Below are 24,165 nucleotides of genomic sequence, written 5' to 3'. Positions count from 1 at the left end.
AGAGGCGATGCAGCACCAGTGCAAATAACACTAAAAATACATTTTACTGTATATCATAACTGATAGATACATTTTATAATATGTGATATGATCTTGTTGGGGTCAAAAAAAAAGGGACTAGATCACAGAGTTAAATGAGCAGATGGGATCGCATTTCGCTGAAGCTGTACTTTGTAAACATTTCCATGTGACAAATACGTGATTGATTGATATAATTATATGGTGTAATATATCATTTAATTACATGAAAAGTTATGTGTATGTTGAAAGGGCCACAAAACAAAAAAGAAAACCCACAAAGCTCAGAGAAAATGCTGAATTGCCTTTATTCACTTATTTAATCCACAAGTTAGAGTGACATACAACAAATAATTTTTATTAATGTTGAGCTATTTTTGTGTTCTGTGCAAGATTACTAATTAGAACGAGCAAACACGTTGAAGCTAAATTCTTCAAGGTGTATTTCAGCAAGGTTTTAAGACACAGTATGAGTTGTTTTGAGCTACAGTGCATTTATACAGTCTCTAGTGAATCATCACTAGATACACAATTGAGCAAACAGGTCCATGACAGGTACTGAAAGCAGGCGTTCACTGCTGGATGAAGTAGCGTCCAATGCAGCCAAGCGTGTGGTTTAGAGCTGCGTTGATGTGAAGCTGCTGGACACAATTAGTACGTTTACGTGATGTTAGAAAAAGTCCAATTTTTGTCATAATAAAACTGGACTAAATCGAATATCTTGAAAATCGGACTAACACACCAAGATAATTCGGTTGGAAGTTGAGCTGGAGGTTTTCATGTTAACACCTCAGTCGGACTTTAAGTGGCATTCTGTACACGCTCCCCCCACCAGCCTCCTTTGGTGTTTACAGATAGGGACTGTTCGTTAGGCATTCAGTTAGGCATTTAAAAAATATATAAGCACTGAAGAAGGACTTGTGTTTTCAATTTTGGCTTAGATGAGAGAGATATAATTAAAAAAAAAAAATTTAAAATTGATTTTAAATTAAAAAAGTCACACCCCAGCCACCCCCCTCCTCTGATAAATAAAGAACAGTCTGGCATGGAAGCTAAGCAATGTCCTGCTGCAGACGCGATCAAAGCTTAACAAATTTTAGCCACCTTAAAGGAATCAATATCAGTTTAAATGCACACTACATTTGAATATTGTCTCCTCTTGAGCTTCCACAACAGCTGATGGAGGCAGCGGTAGGACAGCAACGCTGGTTGATTATATGTACATGACATGGCAGTTTTCTACCCCACAATTATTCTGAATAAACGGTTATGATTGTGATTGGGTCTTCATCACTGTATAAATAATATACAGTAGGTTTATAGCAACTAGCTGAAAGAGGCAAATCTCTACCTGCCGTGGAGGAGTCAGACATACTTCATCAATAAATGGATTCTCCCTCGGTGCTTATATACTGGGACGAGAACAGCAGTCCAGTAAAATGTCTTAAATCAAGCTTTAACTGTAGCTGGACTAAACTGCGCATGTAAACGTACTGAAAGTGCCTGTACCATAATGGGAAGCTGAGGTTTTTAGCAGTTTCTCTTTGTGTGGATGAGCAGGTCTCTCTGCAGGTTGACTTCCAGACTCCCGACAGTTTTGCTGCCAGGTGGGTCGGTGACCAGAGTCAGTTTATTAAACACTCCTCGACCAAAGTAGTCGGCCACGACGGAGAAACCATCATTAGAGCTGCGTAACTGAAACCAAAGAAAAGACATGAGAACTTGCTTTTACTCAAACATCCCCGGGGTGTTGAGCCACCTGCAACACACTTTAGTCAACCGCTAGAATCAAATCAAAATATATTCTAATGAGTTTTAAATAAAATGAAATAAAATGATTGAAAATCATGCTGAGTGGATAGAAGTGAGTGATTGAACAAACATCTCGTATTGTTTGACTTCATTCTCGTCAAAGCTCGAGTTTTGTTACCTGTCTGTTGAAGTGGTCGTGCAGATCCCGTTTCTGGTCCTGGGCGCGCAGCATGTCCATGACTTTGCGGTTCTCTGGAGTGCAAGTCGGGCACTCTGCCTCGCTCTCGGCATAGCTTTCAAAGCAGTGCTGGTGAAAGGAGTGGCTGCACAGGAAATGAACCGACGGCAGCTCCAGGGGGCTGTTGCACATGTTGCACTTGGTCTTTTGGAATATCTTTGCACTGTGTGGAGAGACATAAGGACAAAGATTACTTGGCTATCTATGACCTCTGTAGGTCCCAGCAGCACAAGTCCCACCCACTTGACAGAGCAACAGAAACTGTAACAACAACAGAAACAAGAGTCACAAAAATAATGAAGGACAGAGCTGCAGTAAGAAACTGGAAGGGCTTATCATTAAAAAAAAACAAGACTTGGGAATAGAGAACCTAAGTGATGAGTCCTAAAGCCCCAAAATTAATTAGCATTTCAGCACCTCCGGTTTCTTTGTGTCAAAGTATGGTTTTTTTTTTTGAATGGGTATTTGGTTACGAAGCCTGAAATAAGCTCTGTGGTTAACACAAGCTGAAGAGACTTTCATCGTTTTGTTCTACGTCATAAAATAAGTCAGTGAATACCCCAACGTGAACCTTGAACTGTTTTAAAAAAAGGTGGCTGCTAATAATTGGCTCAATTAGACTACAGAATGTCATCACGCCGAACCATACCGAACACAGCTTTACAGCCTTGCAGCGTAGTGTGGTTCATTTATAAAAATCCTGAAAGTGGTGTTTATTTGTGAAGATTAGCTTGCTGAACAAAACAAGTATCAAATACATTCGTTTACCACAGATCTTATTTTCTACAATAATACAAAATTCAATGACCCCCCCCCCAAAATATAATCTTAAGGGAAACACAATGCAATGGAAAAATCTCATATTCTTTTTGATGATACAACCAGGGCGACGTTAGCTTCCAGGTTAGCCTACACTCTATGGGGGCACTCTAAGATAAATATGTAACCTGAGCATCCATGAGTAAAGGTCATGTGAAATCCCATCCCTCATACGTATATGACCCACCTGGTTTTGAGCTCCTGGATCTCGGACCGCAAGTGAGCCGTCTCTTCGCGGTACTGGCTGATTTTGCGTTCGTCGTCCTCTATCTGCTGGCTCTCCCTCTGCAGCTTATTGATGAGGTAGTCTTTGATGACGGAGAGAGTTGCTGTCGAGTTGTGCGCCAACGTTTGCACCACTACAGCAGCAGAAAAATCATACATGTTAAGCTGTGCTTCCTTTCAAACAACATCCCGCTGATGCTGAGAGATCTCAGCACTCTCGGTCTTCATCTGAACTGACTGTAATCACAACCAAAACAAGTGTGCATAAAGTATGAGGTAAAATGTCCAGCAGCTCACCGAGTAATGGAGGCATCAGGTTGTTTTGGTCGATGTGTTGGAGGACCTCACTGATGTAGGCCTTGCAGTCCTCCTCTTTTCTGGCAAAGTATCCCAAGGCCTGCTCCCAGAGGCATCCCTCCTGGTCCCCATAGCGCTTGCAGGCCTCGACCACTTTTCCATACTCTTCATTCTGCATGTGGTAGTGCATAATCTGCTGGTACCTGCACACAAATGCAAATCAGGCCCAATTTACCCACAGTTATGACATGCAAATTTCATATGGCTGGACGATATGGCTTTGAAATAATATCATGATATTTATAGGCTATATAGCGAAATGCTATATATTTTTTGATATTTTGAGATCTCCTCTAAACTACTGTAAACTACTAAAATACAAAATTATTAACTGAACTACAGATACAAATAAAGTAGCTACTGCCATAAAATAAATTTACAAAAACTTATGCCATAAAAAAGTTGAAGTTCTCAAAATTTGTTTACATTGACTGTATTTTATATTCAAAATTCAAATTTGCGCAATTTGAGGGTTAATGGAAACCCGCGTACTGTCAAGTGTTTTGTCAGTTAATTAATTAGTTATTGGCTTTTTCCTGCTTCAAACTATCGTTATTATAAGGGGCCTTAAAAATCCACTATCAGCAGACCTCTAGAGTAAACAAATAATATGAGTGATGAGTTGTTATGTTAGGATGTGCTTCTTCATCACATGAACTGGCTTTATACATATTCAGGTGCGGTTCTGTCACTTACAGTTTGCCCTTTTCATAAAGGTAGAGGACGCCTTCTTTGAAGTTGTGCATCTGGCAGAGGACCAAAGCCTTATCAAACACAGTGTTATCACCCTTCAACAGTGACACCGCTTCTTCCTGCAGGACCTTTTTTCTCTGATAAACATCAGAAAAAAAGAAATTTTCATAACAACATAACCACACTGCAATCTCTGTTTACAGCAAAATGTGTTATAAATGTATTAATAGCTAGTTTGTGTGTTCTGTACTGACCACAGGGTCCTGTTCGTGCGCCCAGTCTTGTAGCCGGAGCTCCAGCAGTGTGTCATACACACCCTGGGGAGAGCGGGGGTCCACCTCAATCATGTGCTCCAGGAAGGCTTTCAGCTCACGTGGGTTGTTGGCAAAAATTGGGATGAATTCCTCGGAGTTGGCCTTCAACAATAACAAACATTTATAGAAGCATTTCAGACATCATAAGATCACTACTGGTAATTTCAGGGCCGCAGGGATATTACAGAATCACGTGAATATGACAGTTAAGCGCCGCAGACTGACCTTGTTGGCCCGCCCCCTGCCTAGGCTGTCTTTTTCTGCAGTGTCTCCGCTGGGTTGGTAGTTGGTGCATAAACCCTTCAGGAGCAGAGTGGTGCCTTCAGGGATGTGATGCATCAGCGTTTTGCCGTAACGCTTCATGTTGCTCTCAGCTTGTTCGAAAGGTAGACGTCCGATGTAACGCAGCCCTTCCTGATAGTTCTGGGTTTCAGAGGGAAACATAGGAAAGCCCTTTAAAGAAATGTGTAACATTGCTGGTTTTATCTTTTTATTAAAGTGATGTATTCTGTCATTCAGACCAGTGAGAGAGAGAGAGAGAGAGAGAGCAACAGTGATTATGTTCTGATTGAAAGATAGAAGGCTGTCTTAAACTTATTTTTCCATTGAAGCCTTCAATATTGATCATAATTGTCAACAGGAGGGACACTTGCCACCACTTCTTACAGTAAACCCACTGCAGTCCAATACTTTCACATCAGTGCCATCACTCAACAGAATTAGAGGACAAACCACAACTCCCATTTAATCCCATCAGGCCCATCAGGTTTTCTGGTAGTACCCAGAATTAGGTCATCTTCCAGTGAGGGTGGCCTCAGTCACTCTGGAAAAAGCTGTCTGCTTAGCTGAGCTCCAGCACAACTGTGTCCACATTTAAAAGCAAATGTATAACTTTCTTATACCCACAGGCTTATGATTAAATACTATGTGTTGAAAAAAGAGTCATACAGGTGCAAGCTTTCAAAAAAACAACTTTCATGAGAAAAAAAGGTAACACTTGCACACACCTGTGCAGCACAGGGGTTTCTATTTGATTGTGTTGATTATGTTCTTTTGACTGTGTTAGTGTCAATGACAATGGTTATCCTGTATTCTTATTTATATGCAATTACATAGAGTGCAGTTACACGGACAGCAACATAGTGATGCGCTGATATGCTGCTGATATGTTGATTAATGTGCATTGTCCTAATTCAATTAATTTAATTAAAAAAAACCAAAAACATGAGTAATCTGTCTATGAGGCTTATCACCGTTATGATTATATTCAGGTTATGAAGTTTACTTAAGAATACTACAAGCACCCTGATGTGTAAATTGCACAGCAGACCTTCAACAGCATGCACATTTTAAAACAAATTCAAAACAACAAACTCTGCTACATGCAGGTTTATCTTTAAGAGTTAAAAATCTTAAACAGTATAGGCCACAGAAACCGGGTGCTGGCCTGTATATGACGTTATTAGAAACTGTTTAAACTACTTCATTTTAACACATTAAACTTCCACTGCTATTTATAATTCTCATAGCCACTCACAAAGTCAGCTAGGATAAAGTGTCCAGGAAATAAAGACAAGGACAAGGTTATAAAAAATAAAGGGCACAACAGTTAATTGTGCCCTATTTTATAATTTTAAGATCAACGTTTGTGCATGAAATGGGAGGAGGTCCAGAAGAGAATAAATCCAGTTTTAAGTGTCTAAGTATGACACCAGTTGGTTAAAAATAAAAAAAAAAGATGCAGTTTGAGACGGTGCCTAACTTTAGCTTGTCAGCTCCTCACTGTGAAGTTGTATCTGCGCACTGAATAGATCACATAAGACGTCAAGCTGCTTCAACTACTGACTACTGTTAAATGTTTAATGACCCCCTGATGATTATGAGACGAGATCTAAAGTTATCCATAGCACCTTTTTTCAATGATTTTCAACAGATATCAGATATGTTTGTGTGTTTAGATTTGACTGAGATATGACTCAGAGGAGGTGGTGTGCCGTTTGTAGAAACTGCGACAGGCAGGGGAAAAAAATGACTAAAAATATGCATGCTGTTTTTTTTACCTTGAGGTCTTCCAGCTGGATCTTCAGGTACCATTCATGGTGCATGTGTTTCTCAGCCAAGAAAACAGCGTGGCTGTGGTAGCCGGCCTGCCGGAGAACCTTGATGGCGATCTCAACATCAAAATGGACCTCGCCTTCACTGCTCTGTTGACATACCGGACAACGGTGTCATAATATGCTAGATATTAGTGACCTGTTCATTAACCCTTAGGGCTGCTTTAATATTACACACACTCATATCGCTCTGCACACAAAAGGCACATTTCAAAATCAAACTTTAAAAAATATTATTTTGTCATGATGAAATAAATAAAAACAAAAACAAAAAACAAAAAAATATTTGAAATACACTACATGCTAGGCAGATTTTTATCACAGCCTGAAATACGTCAATGATAAGCAGCAACACAGATTTTTATACTTTTTTTGTGCAGTCGAACACACACTCATACCGCTCTGTACAAGAAATGCACTTCAGTATTCAGGCTATAAAATTATATATATTAACATGATTTTTTACTTTCATTGAGGGTTTTTTTTTTTCAAACCAAAATCAATCCTAACCATATTTATCAAATATTCATTAATATTCTGAACTTTCTGAGTTTAAACAAGATTAAACAAATGGCATACGTTCTGGCGACAAATCTTGCCAAAATATATGCCATATGCATGAACACAGCCAAAATGATCAAAAAGTGAAGAATGAAAAGTGCGTACAATGCCCCAAACAGTCCCTAAGGGTTATGAGACTAAGCTTTGAACTATGTTGTTCTGTTACTGACGCCCATCTGTGGAAACAAATGATTTATCTTACTACAGTCATCGCAGAAAAGCAGTTGGATTTTACTGCATAAGTAGCTGCACTTTTTCATTTGCATTTATCATCAACTGCTACATCCCACAGCACTACTTTTACTGTTCAGTCACCTTAATGAACTCTTCCAGTTTGGAGCTGTCCTTCAGCTTGGTGTAACAGTTGAGCAGCAGTGTGGTGTGGTCTGCGTTGGCGAGTGACTGCCTGTGCAGGGCTTGCAGATATGCGGTCAGATTATGGATCCTCTGCGCATCCAAGAACTTCCTAATGACGTATGATGGCTCCAGTTTCCCAATGGTGCTGCAAGAAAACACAGTGATGTTTTAGAGTGGGTATTATTGAATGATCAGCAATCCAGTCTCTGAAAGCTAGGCAATTCTTTACAGAATTTTGCAGGCATTTTTTGGAAATGCTGTGGCCTAAAATGCTTGATTTCACAGAATGTTTTCTAAAAAATTTGCAATGCATGTTGTAAAGTTTGGGGACTTTTTTGTGCAATAAATTTGCAGGAGCAAGTGCAAAAATAATCAGGATTTTTTTTGGTGTGTGTATGTGTGTATAATCTAAGGCAAATTGTTCCAGTGAGAATAAAACTGCACCTAACTTCAGGGACATTCAACAGATGTGGATGCTACACCCTTTGTCATGGTGATTTTTTCTTGTCTGCTGTCCTCACCTTTCAGCCATTTTCAGGGTTTGTTTTGCAGTAGGGGGACTTTCATTTGTGTTCTATAACAACATGGCCTGTGGTGCAAAACAGTTTTCCCCCAGTTTTGGGCAGAACATCAGGACATTGCCTTGCACGGACTTTAGTGGTATTTTTTTGTTGGTAAATGTGAAATGTTGGTGTTGCACATGTCTGCATCTTTACAATCACAAACAAGGAAGGGAAACTGCGATTATAGCATTAAAGCAATAACAAAAAGTGTGATACTGAAAATGAACCATGACAAAAAAATCAGCATGGCACATTTTCTTTCTCTCTATATATTTAACCCTTAGGGCCCACTTTAACATTACATCTCATACATTTCAAAATCACGCTTTAAATTTTTTTTTTTACATTAATATATTTTTTTTTCATTATAAATGAATGTTTTTTAAATGGAAAAAAAATAGTATTTTAAATATACTAGATGCTAAGTAGATTAGCATTTTTTGATCTTCACAGCCATATGATTTACAGCAACATTGATTGTGACAGTGCACCTAGTGGAAATAGCATGTATTTTCTCCATCTGCCAAACATGGTAAAAATTATGTCATCAGGTGGAAAATAGTAAAAATAACAAATGCCAAGGCAAAAGCCCAAAATGACAACCAGAAATAATACAATGCGTATTTTTATGCTTTGATGGCTGTGGGATCAAAAACTGCAGTTTGAATGGATTTCAATGGCTCATTTTTTGCACTTTACAGAATGAATGTAATAATTTTGTTTACACAGTTTATTTAAGCCTTATTGTAGGAGCTGATTCCAAGATTAAACAAAAATGCAAAATCATCGTGCATATCACCATTTAACACTAAGTTTAAAAAAGTGTAAGCCCTAGAAAATCTTTGGTGATGCCGTTACCGAATGTACTGCTGGATGGCGCCGTCATGGTCTCCCTTCAGGTAAAGGTGATCACCGTACTGCCTGAAGATCTCCGACAGTCCGTCACTGTCCAGGTGCTGACTTTTAGCCAGATTTATGGCCATCACAAACAGGTTCTTCTTAAACAGCATCTAGAGAGACAAACAAAGAGATGAAGACCCTAATAGCTGATCCAAAGTACAATCAGTCAGTGAGCACATTTAGAAGAGACCCAACTCCTCAGTAATGAAGCATCTTCCCTCTGGACTCACCTCCAGTTTGGTCTGTGTGTCTTTCTCCTGAAGAACAAACATGTTTCCATCTCTGGTCAGGATGTAGAAGGAGCCCCACTCTGCCACCACATCGATAACGTCATCGAAAGAGGCACTGTAGGCGATGAACTTGTTGTCCAGGTCATAGACAGTCAGCAGCTGTTTGTCTGATGGAGAGCTCTCCCTGCTGCCAAACCCCGGCCTAAGTGGAAAAATAAATGCTGTCAACAAGCTCAAAGGAAACAGTGAGACTTTGGGAAGCTGCTGAGCAATCATTGGATTAAAAACATGTATTTTTCATATTGTAAATCAGTCAGGCTGGCATGGCTGTTTCTTGTGTACCGCCCTCAATGGGGTGAAACTTTCAAGCATGTTGTGGTAACAGCAGATTATAATGTGCAGCAGATTTTGTGCTGAACTCTGGTATCTTTCACATGGAAGAGCAAGTTAAAAAGTGAAGTTAATTATATTTAATCTAGATAGCCAAATATCACAAACGGATTCTGTTTTGGGATACCACAACACACAGCGTGACATGCCTTTAACACTCAAGCTAACGTTTACCAAACCTGCAGATGTGCTCAGTTTGCCAGTCTTGATAGTTTGGCGCTTAAGCTAGCTACCATATATCATATTCTCGTCACATGATCACTTGGACAATGTTAACATACATATTATCCAGCATCATCATGGCATATCTGTATAGCTCAAAAAATGCCAAAGAAAATAAGAAATTACTAATTTAATTGGGTTTTCGCTATTTATTTTATCTATTGTTTATTTATGTTTGTTTATGTAAAATAAGCATTTACTTTTAAGATTACTACTGGCTATTTAAAATAAAAAAAACAACTGAAAATTATGATGGAGATGGGTTTGCCTTTTTTAGGGCAGAGCAGAATGATTTTTTCTGCAGGAGTTACTGTTCTCCTGCCAACTAGGGATGGGGATGGTTAATTTTTATTGATACTGATACCATTATCTAGACTCCCTAACGATCCACGTCTTTATCAATACCACTATCGATACCACTATTGATACTTTTCTATTATTTGGCGGAAAAGAGACAATACCTTTTTAACAGAACTGGAATTATTTCATTTTCACACTTTAGTGTTGGTTAATGTCTACTGCCACTTTCAGGTCTGTTTTGGTGATTAGGAAATAAATTATTGTTGTTGGTTTTTTTTATTTATAAAGATCTTGGCATCAGTAGTTTTAATGATGTATAATAAGGTGATTAAAGCTCATGTTAGGACATTAAACACGTTGTGATTCCATCTCTATTTTACATTGCTGGGAAAGAAAAAAAATATTCAAATCTACCAAAAAGTACGTTTTCGTTTTCTTAATGTTACATTGAATAAACTAGGGGTCTGAGGGTCCAGGTGGGGAAAAAAACTTCTTCTCAAAAAATATCTTGACAATGAACTCGCTCTACAAGAATCTTATCCCCACAATGATCAGCGCAGCTTCATCCACTTTATTCGGTGTTGTCCTTACTTGTTGGGTGACTTTGTGTCCCTGATGAGTAAAAACAGATATCCGCGGTGCCAGTGGGCCAACAGCTTGTGTCCATCGAAGGCAAAGCAGGGCCCTCGTTCGTCAGGCTGGTACAGGTACACACAGTCATCACCAGCCACGATGAACTGGGAGTCCTGGGAGGGGTCTGCCAGGGAGGAGCAGCGCAGCGCACAGCCATGTGTATCCAGCTCTATTTTAGGATACTCCTTGATGGACAGAGTGTAGCACTAAGTGGGGGGACACAAGAGGGAAGAGGACAGGAGGTCAAAACAGCAGCCTCTAGAGGACAGTCATGGAAAAACATCAGCTTTAGGTTGAAAACATTATACTATCATTAGGTCAGGATTCATACACATTTTACCAGTAAATTTCAATTACTTTAAGGCAAACTTTCAAGACCAGAAATTCTCTAAAATGACCATTGACACTCCTTTTCAGTTCTTTGTAATTATTATTGGATTTCCTAATCTAAGAAAGTCCTTGAAAACCTTATGTGTTATTTTATAGGTTTGTGGAACACATTTGTATTACTTTTCTGAAATTTTCAGGGTATATTCAGTTTTCCAAAACTTTTCCAAGCTTGGAAATTGCTACATGTAAATTAACTTTTCCAGGTTTTTCATGACAGTACAACCCTGTTGGGTTCTCTATAAAACTTGCTGTATAAATTGACAAATGAGGTTTAAGCTAAAAGTAAGGCAAAGTTAAGAGCGTTTATCTTCTCCATGCACTCAGATGTTGCAGAAGTGACCAGACTTACGTGGACTTTCTCCAAAGTGGCGACAAACAGATGTGTGACCTTTGCCACCTGGCGGAAAGCGAGGCCTGTGACCGGGCTGCTTCCCTCATGCAGAGTCAGAGTTTTACTGTGACGATCTCTGGTGATGTCACCTTTGGTCAAAACCACACTGCCGTCTGTGAAGCCTGTCAAGCATCATAACAACCATTAAAAACTGGGACAAGTGAAAAAGGAGTGGCCAAGGAGTGCTCACTCTGTATCTTACCAATAGCCATGAAGTTGAGGTTTTCATGCACACCGAGGCAAGACACTTCAGTCGGTTTGTTGCCAGGAATTGCAGGGAAAATCCTTGTGCACAGAGGATTTCCACTGTCCCTCTTGTCAAGGTTCCACACTTTTACCTGAAAAATGAAATTCAATTAAGTGGTGGTCCATTAAAGTCATTTACACAATGGTTCTATGTTAAGCTTCTCTGGGAAACTGCTCACTTACTAAAGGGTTTATTCCGTGTTCATCCTGCCCCACTGACACAAGAATGCTGTGCTGCTTCAGCTGGTAGAGATGTGTCACACGCAGCTTGTATGCCTGAAAAGAAGTCAGCTGCAGGGAGCGCGTCATGAGCCAGATCTTGCCGTCCATATGTGACATTTAAGTTAAGGACTATTTTGTACAGTTGGGCCGAAGCAAAACTGTCAATTTTAACCCTGCTAACCAATTATTAAATGTAGTATGCTGCATTAAGAATTGTAGCTGTCGTTTCTGTGCTCCAATAATGCAAAAGCTCTGCATGCTGCATGAACTGGATTTTGTATAGAAGGATCATGACCCTTACCATCTTCATGCAGAGTACTTTTTCATTCATGCAATTCAAACATTTATGTTGGCTTGCTTGATCAGTAACGATGCCTCCAAACCACAATTGAAACCTTAGACCAGGGACACTCAACTTGCATTGCTTGGGGGCCACTTTTGCAAAATGACAGGAGGCTAGGGGCCAGATGCAGCACCCCCATACATGTTTCTAGGATTTTAGGATGTTTCTAGGATTTTAGGATGTTTCTAGGATTTTGGGACATTTCTAGAATTTAAGCATGGACATTTCTAGAATTTAAGCATGGACATTTCTGAGATTTTAGGACATTTCTGAGATTTTAGGACACTTCTCAGATTTTAAGACCTTTCTCAGATTTTAAGACATTTCTAGGATTTTACAACATTCCTAGGATTTTGGGACATTTCTAGGATTTTAGGACATTTCTAGCATATTTTGGACAATTCTCAGATATTAGGGCATTTCTCAGATTTTAAGACATTTCTGGAATTTTACCAAGGTTTGGCCTGCGTGCTAGAAGTTGAGTATCACTGTTTTAGGAGATAAAAGCTGTCACTTTGCAGCGTTCAAAACATAAAAAAGCTATGCATGCATGCATGGGTCGTTTGTACATAGGACGGAACATATCCCCTCCATCACTGTGCAAAGGACTTTTCTTTTGTATATACACTCCAAAAATTAATGTTGTCTTGCTTGTCAAGGATTGAAACTGTCACACCACATTTATAACCCCCAAGGAGTATCGTTTTTGTCAATAGCAATGTAAGTCAATACGCTTAAAACTGCTCAGTGTAGAAAACAATCCAAATGGGAAATAACTGCCAACGACTTCTGGAGATTATCGTTAATTAACTTTAACGATAACAAGATACTTAAACAGTTTGTTGTGACGCTGTTTTCAATACAAACAAACAGAATATAGTCTGACTGTGTCGCTCAGTCTTTCGCTCACTGGTACATTTACTGTTAAAATAAAACTATTCGTTTCCACGACAGATACCAAATTACGCCTGCTTTAAATTTACTGTCACATTTGCAGAGTTGTAACTAGCATCAGCTGCTGTGAGCTAGCATAACATTAGCTTAGCATGCTAACCAATGCAGTTGAAGGATATCTCCCAGAACAATATGACCCCGGCCGGAGTCACAAGCCGATATTCCGCTTGGAACAGCAAAGTTTTTGCCATTGTCCACCGGGTCCTTTACCGTGTCTTTATCAAAGAAGACAAATTTTCTCCACTGTAAGAACGCTGCCATTTTGCTAGCGTTAGCAAGACTAGCTTTAGCAGGGCGTAGTCACGTGACATAAAGTCACGCGGGCATACCGGTCACTGCGACTCACTCATGTTAAAGGGAAACCACGCCCGTTACATTTTTGTGCGATCAAAATGGAGTTAATGGTCGGGGAAAATATTCTGAATCTGTTCATTATAATATTTAAAATATGAATATATAAATATTGTAAAATATTTAATTCATAAATATATATTGACTCAAAAGAAACCAAAAACACAAGAATTCAAAGCAGAAAAAGGACACCATATCCAAACATTACAGTGAACACTAGACATTTGTAAAACTGTTTGATACTATGGTTTGATATGTATAGTTGTATATAGTTTTTCCTGCGTGATTTCTGTCTTTGTTTTGTCTTTTTTTGTTTTTCTTATTTCCTGTTTTCAGTGGTATTCTTTTGTCACCTGATTTAATTTCTAAATACGCCTGAGTCATGTATGAAATATGTACGGGAAAAACAAATTTTAAAAAAAGGAACTACGTCTTTAAAAAAAAAATCATACATGATATTCTGGTGGTCTAGGACAGTTAAAAAATATTAGTAAACATGCACAACTCCATCTCAAAAAACTAGAGTGCAAAAACTCAAATTTGTGAGTGTGGAGCTGCTCAATACACAATGAATGGTGAAAGATGTCATAGATGACGATGAGAGCATTATTATATGGATACATTTTCTGTTTAACAACTGAGCATACTACAACACAATAGATAATTTGGGTATAAAAAACAAACCAAGCATTTTGTGGTTCCACAAAACCAGGCTCCAGAATTTATACTTTCAGACATCACAAGTTTGAGACTGCAGCTATTTCTCTGGCTTTTGGCTTTCAGAGAGAGAGTGAGGCTTATGTTCACGTGTATTTTAACATGTTTCTTTTCTTTCCTCAGTCTGTCTGGAATGGAAGTACACAAAATATTTGGACATTTATGACTGGAGCACTGTAGAAGTGTCTGTGGTTCAAACATTTTCAATGTTTGTAAAAGTGTAATGGAAAATATGCAATATACAGAAATGATCAGTAACTAGCCTTATCAACTAGTATAGTGTGGTGTAGTGTAGTGTAGTGTAGTATAGTGTAGTGTGGTGTAGTATAGTGTAGTGTAGTGTAGTGTGGTGTAGTGTAGTGTAGTGTAGTGTAGTGTAGTGTAGTGTGGTGTAGTATAGTGTAGTGTAGTGTAGTGTAGTGTGGTGTAGTATAGTGTAGTGTAGTGTGGTGTAGTATAGTGTAGTGTAGTGTAGTGTGGTGTAGTATAGTGTAGTGTGTTGTAGTCTTGTCTAGTCTAATATATAGGTTGGTGTGGTGATGTAGTCTAAGTTGTGTGCTGTTTATTTCAAACGGTTGTTCAAATGAAACAATGTAAATAACAAATAGAGCTACAATTAATTGTTGTGATTAATTAGCTGTCAACTACTGAACTAATCTGATTTATCTGTGAGTACTTTTTAAAGAAAAAGAGTCCAAATCTGATACCAGCTCTTGTGTGAACATTTTGTTTTCTAAACATTCTTTTGTTGTCTTTTTTTTAAGTGAAATGAGTTATTATATTGAGTATAATATTTTTGGGTTGTGGACAAAACAAGTCATTTGAGGACATCATATTTGGCATTTTTCACCAATTTAGGAACCAAATAACCAATCAATTATTTAAAAAAAACAAACAACAGATAAATCTACAATTAAAATAATAGTAAGTTGCAGCCCTTATAAATATTAAATGACTTCTGACTCGATATGTTTGTAAAATAAATTCTAAATTCTAAATCATAAATCATATGAAATAGCTTCTTTTTTTTAAATTAAGAGTAGTCAGTGTGAATCTGTTTGTTCTACCACTGCAGAGGATGACTTCCACTACATGTCCAGTCTTACTGTAGGTGCACATCACTGCTGAATGAGATCAACAATGTGTTTAACAAAGCAGCATGAACAACACGTCTTTTCACACGGATGCAATAAATGTTATTTTAATAGGTGTTCAAGAAGTAATAGTTGCGTCAGCAGAAAGTGTAAAAGGAATAATAGTTGCATCAGCAAACAGTGTTATGACATAGGAGTTTTGTTGTGGGGTGGGGGAGGGAGGCTTGGCGGGTGGGTGGCTGAGGGATCCCTCACTAAGCAGGGGTTCCAGTAAGGCAAGGCTGCATTTAACCACTGGGCTGTAACAATTAAAAAAAAAACAAAAAAAAACAACACATACACACGCACACACACACATCTGTCATGATGATTACCAGTAACATAAATTAGATTAAGCACATGTTGTACAAACTATCAGAGGAAAGAGACTTTAAAGATCTGGCATCAACTGTTCTTCACACAAGACAAACAAAAGGAAGCCATGATCTACATTCCAGTAAAGGGTAGATTATCTTATACACGTTCATGTATAAATGGATGCATATTCAGTTGTATATTTTATTGTTTTTATTCAACTAAACCTACAAAAAAAGGAACAGTAATAAATAAACTCAAGCATTCAATTGTTCTATCTGATTGCAGGAGCGTCCTTGTGTTTTTTAAAAAAAACTGTCCTGATCAGACTTTCACTTTTACTGCAAAGGAAAAAAAAATAGAAGTAGCAAACCAGGGAGAGCTATTGTCCCACCACTCAAAATGCAACAATCTCTCAGTAATCAGTCTCATGGGTGCTCACATAGTACAGTAAGTCCTTTGGACTTCCACACGTTTCCACTGAGTTCGCAGCACAGCAGCTATCCTGTCATGAAAACTGTTGGTTGTAACGAACTATGCACCTAAGGAACAGTATACCATCATAGCATACATACAGTACAATCAAGACTGAATTAGAAAAATACAGGTACAAAATGATTACATTCAAGAAGACAGTACTAGCACAAAAGGGTATTATAGTCATTTAGGTAACTAATATAGGAATTTTCAACTTTATAGAAGCATTTTCTAGATAGAAAAAGTGAGGGGATGGGGGAATATTATGGCTGTTTGGTTGATGTGTGGTTTCGTTATTGACTGGATTCTCGCATATATAATAGTTAAAATGCATAATTTCCATCGCGTGGGTAAAAATTATATATTTTCTTCAAAGACCATGATCATTTTGGTTTGGGTCATAAGGTGCAAATACTGTATATTAAAAGAGGCATTGAGTGGTGCCCTTTTGTTGCACTTCATTCCAACTCTGGGCTCGAACATCATGGAAATCCCATTAGATACACAGGATGAATTGTGCTGATATTGTTACCTGAAGATTTACACACCTGGGAAATGCAGTGCAACTGTTATGCCAGCTTTATTAAAAAAAAAAAAAAAAGGATTTCCATTTGAATATACCTTTCCCTTTTCTTTGGCAAATGTCAATAAACTCACTTGCTATAAGCAAATATATCTCTATTTTGGGGGAAGACAATTTCTTTGTCTTTGCAAAGAACTACACTGATGTCAACCAGTGGAAGAACTATACAGTTTACTGCTTGGATGACATCACCCTTAATGTAACTTTTTCTCATAAAAGGAAAAAAATAGATATACCATTTATTATTAGGATTACTGTAAAGCATAAGTTGCTTCCCTTAAGCTTACCAGGGAAACATCTGCAGTTAGTTTGTTAGATAATAAGGACAAATTTAGAGAGGAATTAACGATTTGTTGCATGTACTGTACTGTTTGCACACATGAGCCTACATAAGCAAAACATCATTACCATGTAACAATGCCTTGATATAGGAAATGCTCTATTTCAAGACACAAGTTATCTAAGACCTATTCATTTATTTGTCTGTCCTGTCATTAAGTGTCCAAAAGCACATCTTAACACGTCCAAGTAATGGTGTTGCAGTCGCAGTCAGATGCACACCTCCAGAGGTGAAAAAGAAAAGCTCATTGTCTAGAGACTGTGCATTTTATCTCAGTGCCCGTTTGCTTAGCAGGTAAGCATAGATGCATTCATCGTCTATGAGCTTGATTTTTTTTTTTTTTTTTTTTTTTTTGACAACATTCTTAATCCAGTAAACTTGACCTCAGGAGAAAAGCATTAAGAGGAACTACTTAAAAGCGCATCAATAAATGCACACACTTTAACAGAGGAACAATTAAATAGAAAACAAAGAGCTATAAAAGTTATAAATGTGATTCTAAAACGTGATAAATTAAGTATTGGTCTACACAGAGGAATCAAAGGCTGCTAGGTAAGGAGGCGAGGGGTATTGCTGGGGAGTCTGTGTCGCTCTCAGTTACCCTGCGTGCCTGTGGCAGCTCTTCCAGGTTCCACCAACCCTCAGGAAGACGAAAAGCCTGCAGCTTTACTGCATCCCTCCTCATCTATCCTCACTACTACAGCTGATCAACTGTAAACAAAAGTATGGCCAAGACGGAGGCGTGGAAATGGAATGATTCTGACCAAAAATTAACAAGCCAAAAACAAAGAACACAAAAGTTGCATCTACATATAAATACTTCTGAAAATCAAAACATTGATTACACGTGACCTCCGAGTAGACCATTACTTGGCAATAAAATCTCACAAGGCCAATAGGGAAATAATGTGGATACTGTCATTAAATGCCTTGTCTCCATTAGCATAGCATTGTCTGATTACAACATGTTAAGTCAATATTTTGTTTCTGCATAAAATCAGAAAAAGACACCAACATTTAATTTCTGTAATTTTTCTTTCCTTTACATTTCTCATTTCATGAGATATATATAGTATAAAACAACTTCATGAAACAAATGTTCCACTTTGATTGACAAACATCTGATCTTTAATGTTGGGGCTTGAGGTTGGCTTTAGCCAGGTGCTGAGGACATCTAAAGACACTATTGATAGCAGGCATTCCCACACATTTATTTGTGGCCACCATTAAAACATGTGCTGCCACAGGTTGATTTTCTATTTTTGGACTGTTTATTAGGAGCATTATTGGAATGTATATACCACTCAGTTATTGATAACGCCACATTGTCGGAGCGCAGCATGTACTCTGGGCACAGACAGAGCAGTAGAACGTCAGGTGCAGTGAGAGTGAAACTTTTGTGTTCATTCTACCTGATCTAAACGTTTGCATTCACTTTTAGCAGCTCCTCCTCTCATCCATCGGTCTGATCTGATGAGCTCTGAATGAACTGATAAAGAGAAATTATCTTCTCTAAGAGTCACAAATTGCTGCTGAGTAGGCTTTGGCGGTGTCATGGTATATCAGGGTATATAGAAATCCCTACGTTATGTTTTTCAATACCGTCATAAATACAGGCACTGCTCTTTCTATGAAATTCATTATAGTAGCACACAGCATGCACCTGTAAACAGCCAGCAGCCAGCAGGCAGAAAGAGACAGTGGGTAATGACTGCATGTTTTTTTTACATCCAACTTGGTGAATTAAGGATTTATTTTAACCAAACTGGAGGTGGGCATTGTTGGAACAGCGGACTAACAACTAACTAGATCACTAACATGAGTAACCAAGATGGTTTGGGTGAGTTTTATTTTGTTTCTGTCAAGTTTGAAGTTAGTGTGCTCTATGATGAGTTCACGAGGCAATTAAGCCTCGTCAGTCTTCTGTGAGAAAGAGAAACCAGAATCAAAAGGTGTATTGTGTACAGTATTTCTCTGGTTAGCGAACTCACAGCCGGCGCACGCATAAACCGTATACCCTGGAGAAAGTTCAGGAGGGTATGAAATATTGCATACCACTCAAGCCTACTGCTGAAGCAAAAAAGAATTCATGGAGAGCTCCATCTCCGCTGTGTTCACGGACTGCAAAAAACTCCAAATTTAAAGAGGGTACATAGGATATGCATTCAAATGTGAAGTTGCCCTGGCCAGACAAACAGTCTAATTCTGTGGGAAAAAAATACATAGGCTATGGTGTAAGAACACCATGACTGCTGGAGACAAGGCATTTTTTTACCCTTCCGAGAGCAACTCAATCTTCAGCTACAAATTAGTGCAGTGTTTATGTAATTTAAAAAAAATCCTATTCCACGAAATAAGTCGCACACAAGGAATTAACCTTTCTAACTGCTACGCAAACTGCAATAAGATCAAGTATTGACAAAACTGCATTTCACTATTCAAAAAATGTTTACACTGACTGACTGTGATGGCGCTGAGCAAGAAGCTGGTTCTAGGTCTGGGTGGGAGGTGGGAGGGTTAAGGCTATATTTGAATCACTTTCACACAACCTCCCCGTCACCAGAAGGAGCTTTTAAGCCACCCTGCTGTCTCATGAGCCCGACAGGGACACCTTGAACCTACCACTAAAGGAGAAGCAGGACAAACAAACACCCTCAGCTATAGTCGACTCTAGTTTAGATGCAAAGGTCTACTCTTACACATTCAGTCTAACGTGATTATTTGTAGCTACCACATACTGTTTTACAGTAGCATCATAACTTACATATCAAATACTAAAACCATGATTTCTTCGTAGTTTGAGTACACCACACTGATGTACCCCAGGGAAACACTAAGCAAGTAGTTGGTGATGGAAGTCTATCCATGGTTACCCTGGTTAAAGTCATTTTGGGTTGAAGCTGGAAGGAATGGAAGGGATAAGAACTATTCAAATACAGAGGTATTCTAGCAGAGGTGGAGGGAACTCTTCAGTAGGCGTGTGTGTGAGGTAAAAAGGTGACAGAAAGCTGTGTTCGTCTAGAAAACAAATGCAGTGTTGTTTTTTTTTTGCCCTACCTAAAATGCTAATTTTTTTAAATTGCAAGACCTTAAAAACGGCTTCTATATGACAAAACGGTGTACGATAAACCCATGACAACCATCTCTATAAGGGAAGCCATGCACTGGGGGGACAGCTTGATTCTTCCACAGGCCCAAACAGAGAGCATCTAAAGGGAGATGGGAGGTGGTGGGAGGAGTTCAGAAAGGCATCCTCCCTCAAACCAAAGGAAGGCTTTTGGGGGAGGAAAACACTGAGATAGCGAGGACCAGGGAGGAGGAGAGGGCCTCGTTCCCCCACCGTGAACCCGAGCTCAAGCAAATTCGCCACAAGGGTTAAAGGTGGAGTTTGTCCATAGCTTCCTGATCGAGTCTCCCTTCAGTGTAGGGGTTACCACTGAGGAAAAGTAAAGCTCCACTGCCAATGTCCATGTTGTGGCTTCTCATAACAGCAGCAGAGTTTCACTGATCAGCGCAGGAGATGAGGACTGGAGTCTGGGCAAGCTCCTTCTTCTGATTCTCAGCCAAACCTCTCTGGCCTCTGAAACAGGACATGAGAGAGCGAGAGAGAAAAAAAAATGTTCACAATTTTTCAAACAGCCTGTGTGATTTTGAAATCGAAACGTGTAGTAACTCTACTTTGAAGCACCCTGTCTGCTGTCTTTTTCCCTCAGGTATTGAGGTATGGTGTTGTGGTGCTACTCTATAGAAGAAAATGAGCTGTTTTCCACCCTGTTTTTTAATAGTTGGGACCTTTTATTTTAACTCAGGTTTTTGTAGATACTTAATGAGAGACTCAACTTTGATATTATATATGCATTCTTGCTATTTCAAGCCACGTTTCCAGAGGCTTTAAATCAAGTATGTGTTTTACCTGCACTTGACTGCTGTGTCAGACCTGGGTCACTTATCAATTCCTTGTGTATGAAAAACAAAATTCTAAATATGAAAAATAGGTGACAGTGACAACTTCATTTAAATCACTAATATGAGCGACTTAAGAACAAATCTGTTTTCACAAGTGATTCCTGGCTAATGTAAAACATTTCAAATGCAATACGATACATGGAGGGATTAGCTGTTGGTAACCATAAGCAGAATTCCTAGACAGTTACATTTAAGTTTTTGTCGCAGTGGAATCTAGGTAGATGTTTAAAAATTGCAATTGGCAGAGATGTTAGAAAGACAGGATATTAACAAATTATAAATCTATTACATATTAAATCAGCAAAAGAACAAAAAACACTTCATAACAGGTGTTGACAATCACAAAGCTACAGCACGTGTTAACAGGAAAAGCTTAGCAAACTATGACAATTTCCACAGCCTGACATCTTGTTAAGGTTGCTTTTAAGTCACTTACTGTACATTGGCTCATAGAGGAGCTAAGATGAAAAGCACACCATTGTATAGAAGGCTGGCAGTATTTCTACCTGTGAACATTTTCCATGGCTGCCACCTCAGCGAGGGCTGCCAGGCTGAAGAAAGCAGGTAGCTCTTGTGGTACGGTGCTCCTCTCGGCCTCCTCTGCCCTGGGATTACTGTAGCACCCTTTTTCATTGCATAAATTCTGTTGGGGTAATGGCTTCTTATCCTCTTCCTGGTTCAGGTCCCTAGTTTTGTCCTCTGTAAACAAATAACAAAACATACAAAATTCCAAGAAATGCCCTCAAAAACAGTCTTGATTGAAGCTCTGCAAATACAAACACGTGCCTCACCTATTCACAGTACCGCCACAACCACTCATTAAGTTAGACTGTTAACTGCTGCACTGTTAAACGTGATGATTTATTCTCTTTAAGATGAAAACAAACTGACAGCTCTCCAGGTCATATATTAATAATATTTTCCGATCACAGTGGTAGTCTGTGGTCACAAAATGTGACTACGTAGTAACTCTCTGGAGCTCTGCGAAAGCCCCGATTGCATATATTTAATGAGACCATTTTATTTATCTTATTTTCAAAATATTCTGTTTAAAGAACAAACATGTATTATTTTAGCAGACTGGTAAATTCTGGCTAAAACTTTATACTGTTTTAAATATGAGAAAAACAGACATCTTTCTAATCCTACACTTAGTGATCATTCGATCAATCAGTCCTCACTCACCCTCAGCTGGAGACACGCTGCCATCAGCTGTCCGCACCAAGTGTGTGATCTTGGTCTTTCTGGCCTTCCTCTTCTGGCTACCGACAAGCATCTCCATACTCGCGGTACCCTGGACATCTGGACTTATTATGGCAACAGGGGTACATGATTTGGCTTTTGAAGCTGAATCCAGCATGGTGGAATCACTCTGTACCACTGCTGTGGAGAAAAGGATCAGGACAGATTTCAGTGATTTAACCTTTGCACAGAAGAAATAATGAAAATTTAAGTCCTCTGAACAAGAAAGAAAGTTGCAGAGACAGCTGTTTAACTAGATGAAAGTTTGCACAGTAAACTCATGATAAACACTTCTTATGAATCTAAAGGTTTCTTCATAATGAAAACATTGCAAGTTGAAACATGTCAGTGTAATACAGTTATTTTTTAAAAATCTAAGTGAAGGCTATTGTTCTGAGTAGCTCAGCGTTTTTTACTGCAAGCAATGGCCTATTTTTTGTAACTCGAGTTGTTCTTTTCACCAAAGGGGTTTTTAAAGCAATAAACCAGACATTCAAACTGTTTTATAGGACATGTGGTAATGGGTAACTGCCGGAGGATTCTGTTAAATACCTCTAAAAATGTTCACATCCCTACTTTATAAAGGCACAAACATCAACATTCTAGTTCACCTTTGTCCACTGCACCTGGTTTCTCCTTTTTGTGTTTGTGCTTCCTAACAATCTTGTGGAATGAAGTCTTTTTCTGAGATGGAGATGACCCTGATATAGCAAAAAAACAAAGAAAAAAAGAGCATGGAAATGCTATTTTATGGAGTCCAAATGTTTTTTGCTTTAACAAGGAGAAAAGTGCTCCTGAACACCACAAGTATGGAAAACATGACTCTACAAACAGGCGCAGGATGAGATGAGAGGATATTAAAGAACAGTCATTGTTTTTATTAAGTGGAGAAATCTTAGATTTTGCTCTTACCTTTCCCGGCTTTAGGGACTTCCTCTTGGACAGTGGGGTTGTCAATCTTCTTCTTCTTTGCCACAGCAGTCCCCTTCTTATCAAAAGTCATCGGGCTGTACTGTGGCAGGCTGTTAAACTTCCGCTCAAACTCCTCCTCCAGTTTCCCTAGGCTGAACAGGAGAAGTTCAGAGTTTACTACTTGAGCATATAATCAACAGTCTTACTCTAAAACAATGAAGATGTCAAAGCAAACAGCATAAAAACAACCTTCCTCCTTTCTAAACACAAGTTAAAGTGCGACGACCAATCCAGAGGGGGATTCCTCTTCCAGGACAGACAGACGTGCCATAGATGTCATTAAAAGCAATTAAAATACAATGGATTATAAAATGATATAAAGGAGAGAGAGAGAGAGGACAAGAGAAAGAGAGGGAGGAAGAGAGAGGGGGGTGCACAGCAACAATTATGGTAACAATAAAAAAACATGACAATCTTAATAAACATGGACAATACTAAACGTAATTTATGATAGCATGTAATGTTACATGCAAATATTGCTGTTTATGTAAGTGGCGTTAACAGTCATATGTGTGTACAGTGGTCCCTCGCTATAACGCGGTTCACCTTTCGCGGCCTCACAGTTTTGCAGATTTTTTTAGTGCAATTTTGCATGCTTTTTTTTTTTTTTTTTTACAGTGCATTGTGTTCTGCGTCCTGATTGGCTAAGGGACAGTAGACCATTGTCAGTCAATCTCCTCCGTGCCGTGTCTCCTGCACAGTACAGAATGCCTCGTAGAAACCTCGTAGGTTGATCGTTAAAATTAAATTCGTTAGTTCTAAAAGCCATCATAATTATTTATAGGAAAACGTTTATATTTTTTTTCTCAAACAAATGTTTGGGCCTGAAAACAGGTT

At 38.8% G+C, this 24,165-nt stretch overlaps 2 protein-coding genes across 11 annotated transcripts in view; both read right to left on the bottom strand.

Annotated features, from left to right (window-relative positions):
* Positions 1-302: 302 nt before the first annotated feature.
* On the bottom strand, positions 303-13,545 carry vps11 (VPS11 core subunit of CORVET and HOPS complexes). The gene is made up of 16 exons (XM_042499733.2): positions 13,352-13,545; positions 11,897-12,045; positions 11,670-11,805; positions 11,426-11,589; positions 10,645-10,892; positions 9,142-9,343; positions 8,870-9,021; positions 7,407-7,593; positions 6,477-6,620; positions 4,642-4,839; positions 4,357-4,518; positions 4,106-4,239; positions 3,350-3,552; positions 3,015-3,186; positions 1,949-2,171; positions 303-1,713 (listed from the first exon to the last, which is right to left on the bottom strand). Exons 1-16 carry the CDS (start codon positions 13,491-13,493, stop codon positions 1,549-1,551), a joined length of 2,781 nt encoding a protein of 926 aa, XP_042355667.1. The 5' UTR covers positions 13,494-13,545; the 3' UTR covers positions 303-1,548.
* Positions 13,546-15,485: 1,940 nt separating this feature from the next.
* The window catches only part of bbx (BBX high mobility group box domain containing), a 39,872-nt gene continuing 31,192 nt past the window's right edge, over positions 15,486-24,165 (bottom strand). For 7 of the 10 annotated variants that reach the window (XM_088088484.1, XM_042498928.2, XM_042498931.2 and 4 more), the window contains 5 exons: positions 23,269-23,420; positions 22,968-23,057; positions 22,300-22,497; positions 21,621-21,813; positions 15,486-20,728 (listed from right to left, as the gene is read on the bottom strand). In XM_088088484.1, coding sequence (XP_087944610.1) covers positions 20,650-20,728; positions 21,621-21,813; positions 22,300-22,497; positions 22,968-23,057; positions 23,269-23,420 — 712 coding nt within the window. In that variant the 3' untranslated portion in view covers positions 15,486-20,649. The remainder of the gene's footprint in view (positions 20,729-21,620; positions 21,814-22,299; positions 22,498-22,967; positions 23,058-23,268; positions 23,421-24,165) is intronic. The other 3 variants (XM_042498932.2, XM_042498929.2, XM_088088487.1) reach the window with 3 other exon arrangements.

Source organism: Plectropomus leopardus, chromosome 15 (genome assembly GCF_026936395.1).
Source record: "Plectropomus leopardus strain MGB_pleo_1.0 chromosome 15, ASM2693639v1, whole genome shotgun sequence".
NCBI lineage: Eukaryota > Metazoa > Chordata > Actinopteri > Perciformes > Serranidae > Plectropomus > Plectropomus leopardus.
This window is presented reverse-complemented; position numbering and strand designations above follow the sequence as displayed.

What these genes read in the sequence shown, in the direction of transcription:
- vps11 (XM_042499733.2), bottom strand. Translation starts at nt 13,493, where the DNA reads ATGGCAGCGTTCTTACAGTGGAGAAAATTTGTCTTCTTTGATAAAGAC. An exon ending in ATCCAGGAGCTCAAAACCAG is followed by an intron (nt 2,172 to 3,014) that starts GTGGGTCATATA and finishes CTCTCCACACAG; the next exon opens with TGCAAAGATATTCCAAAAGA. An exon ending in ACGACCACTTCAACAGACAG is followed by an intron (nt 1,714 to 1,948) that starts GTAACAAAACTC and finishes CTTTGGTTTCAG; the next exon opens with TTACGCAGCTCTAATGATGG.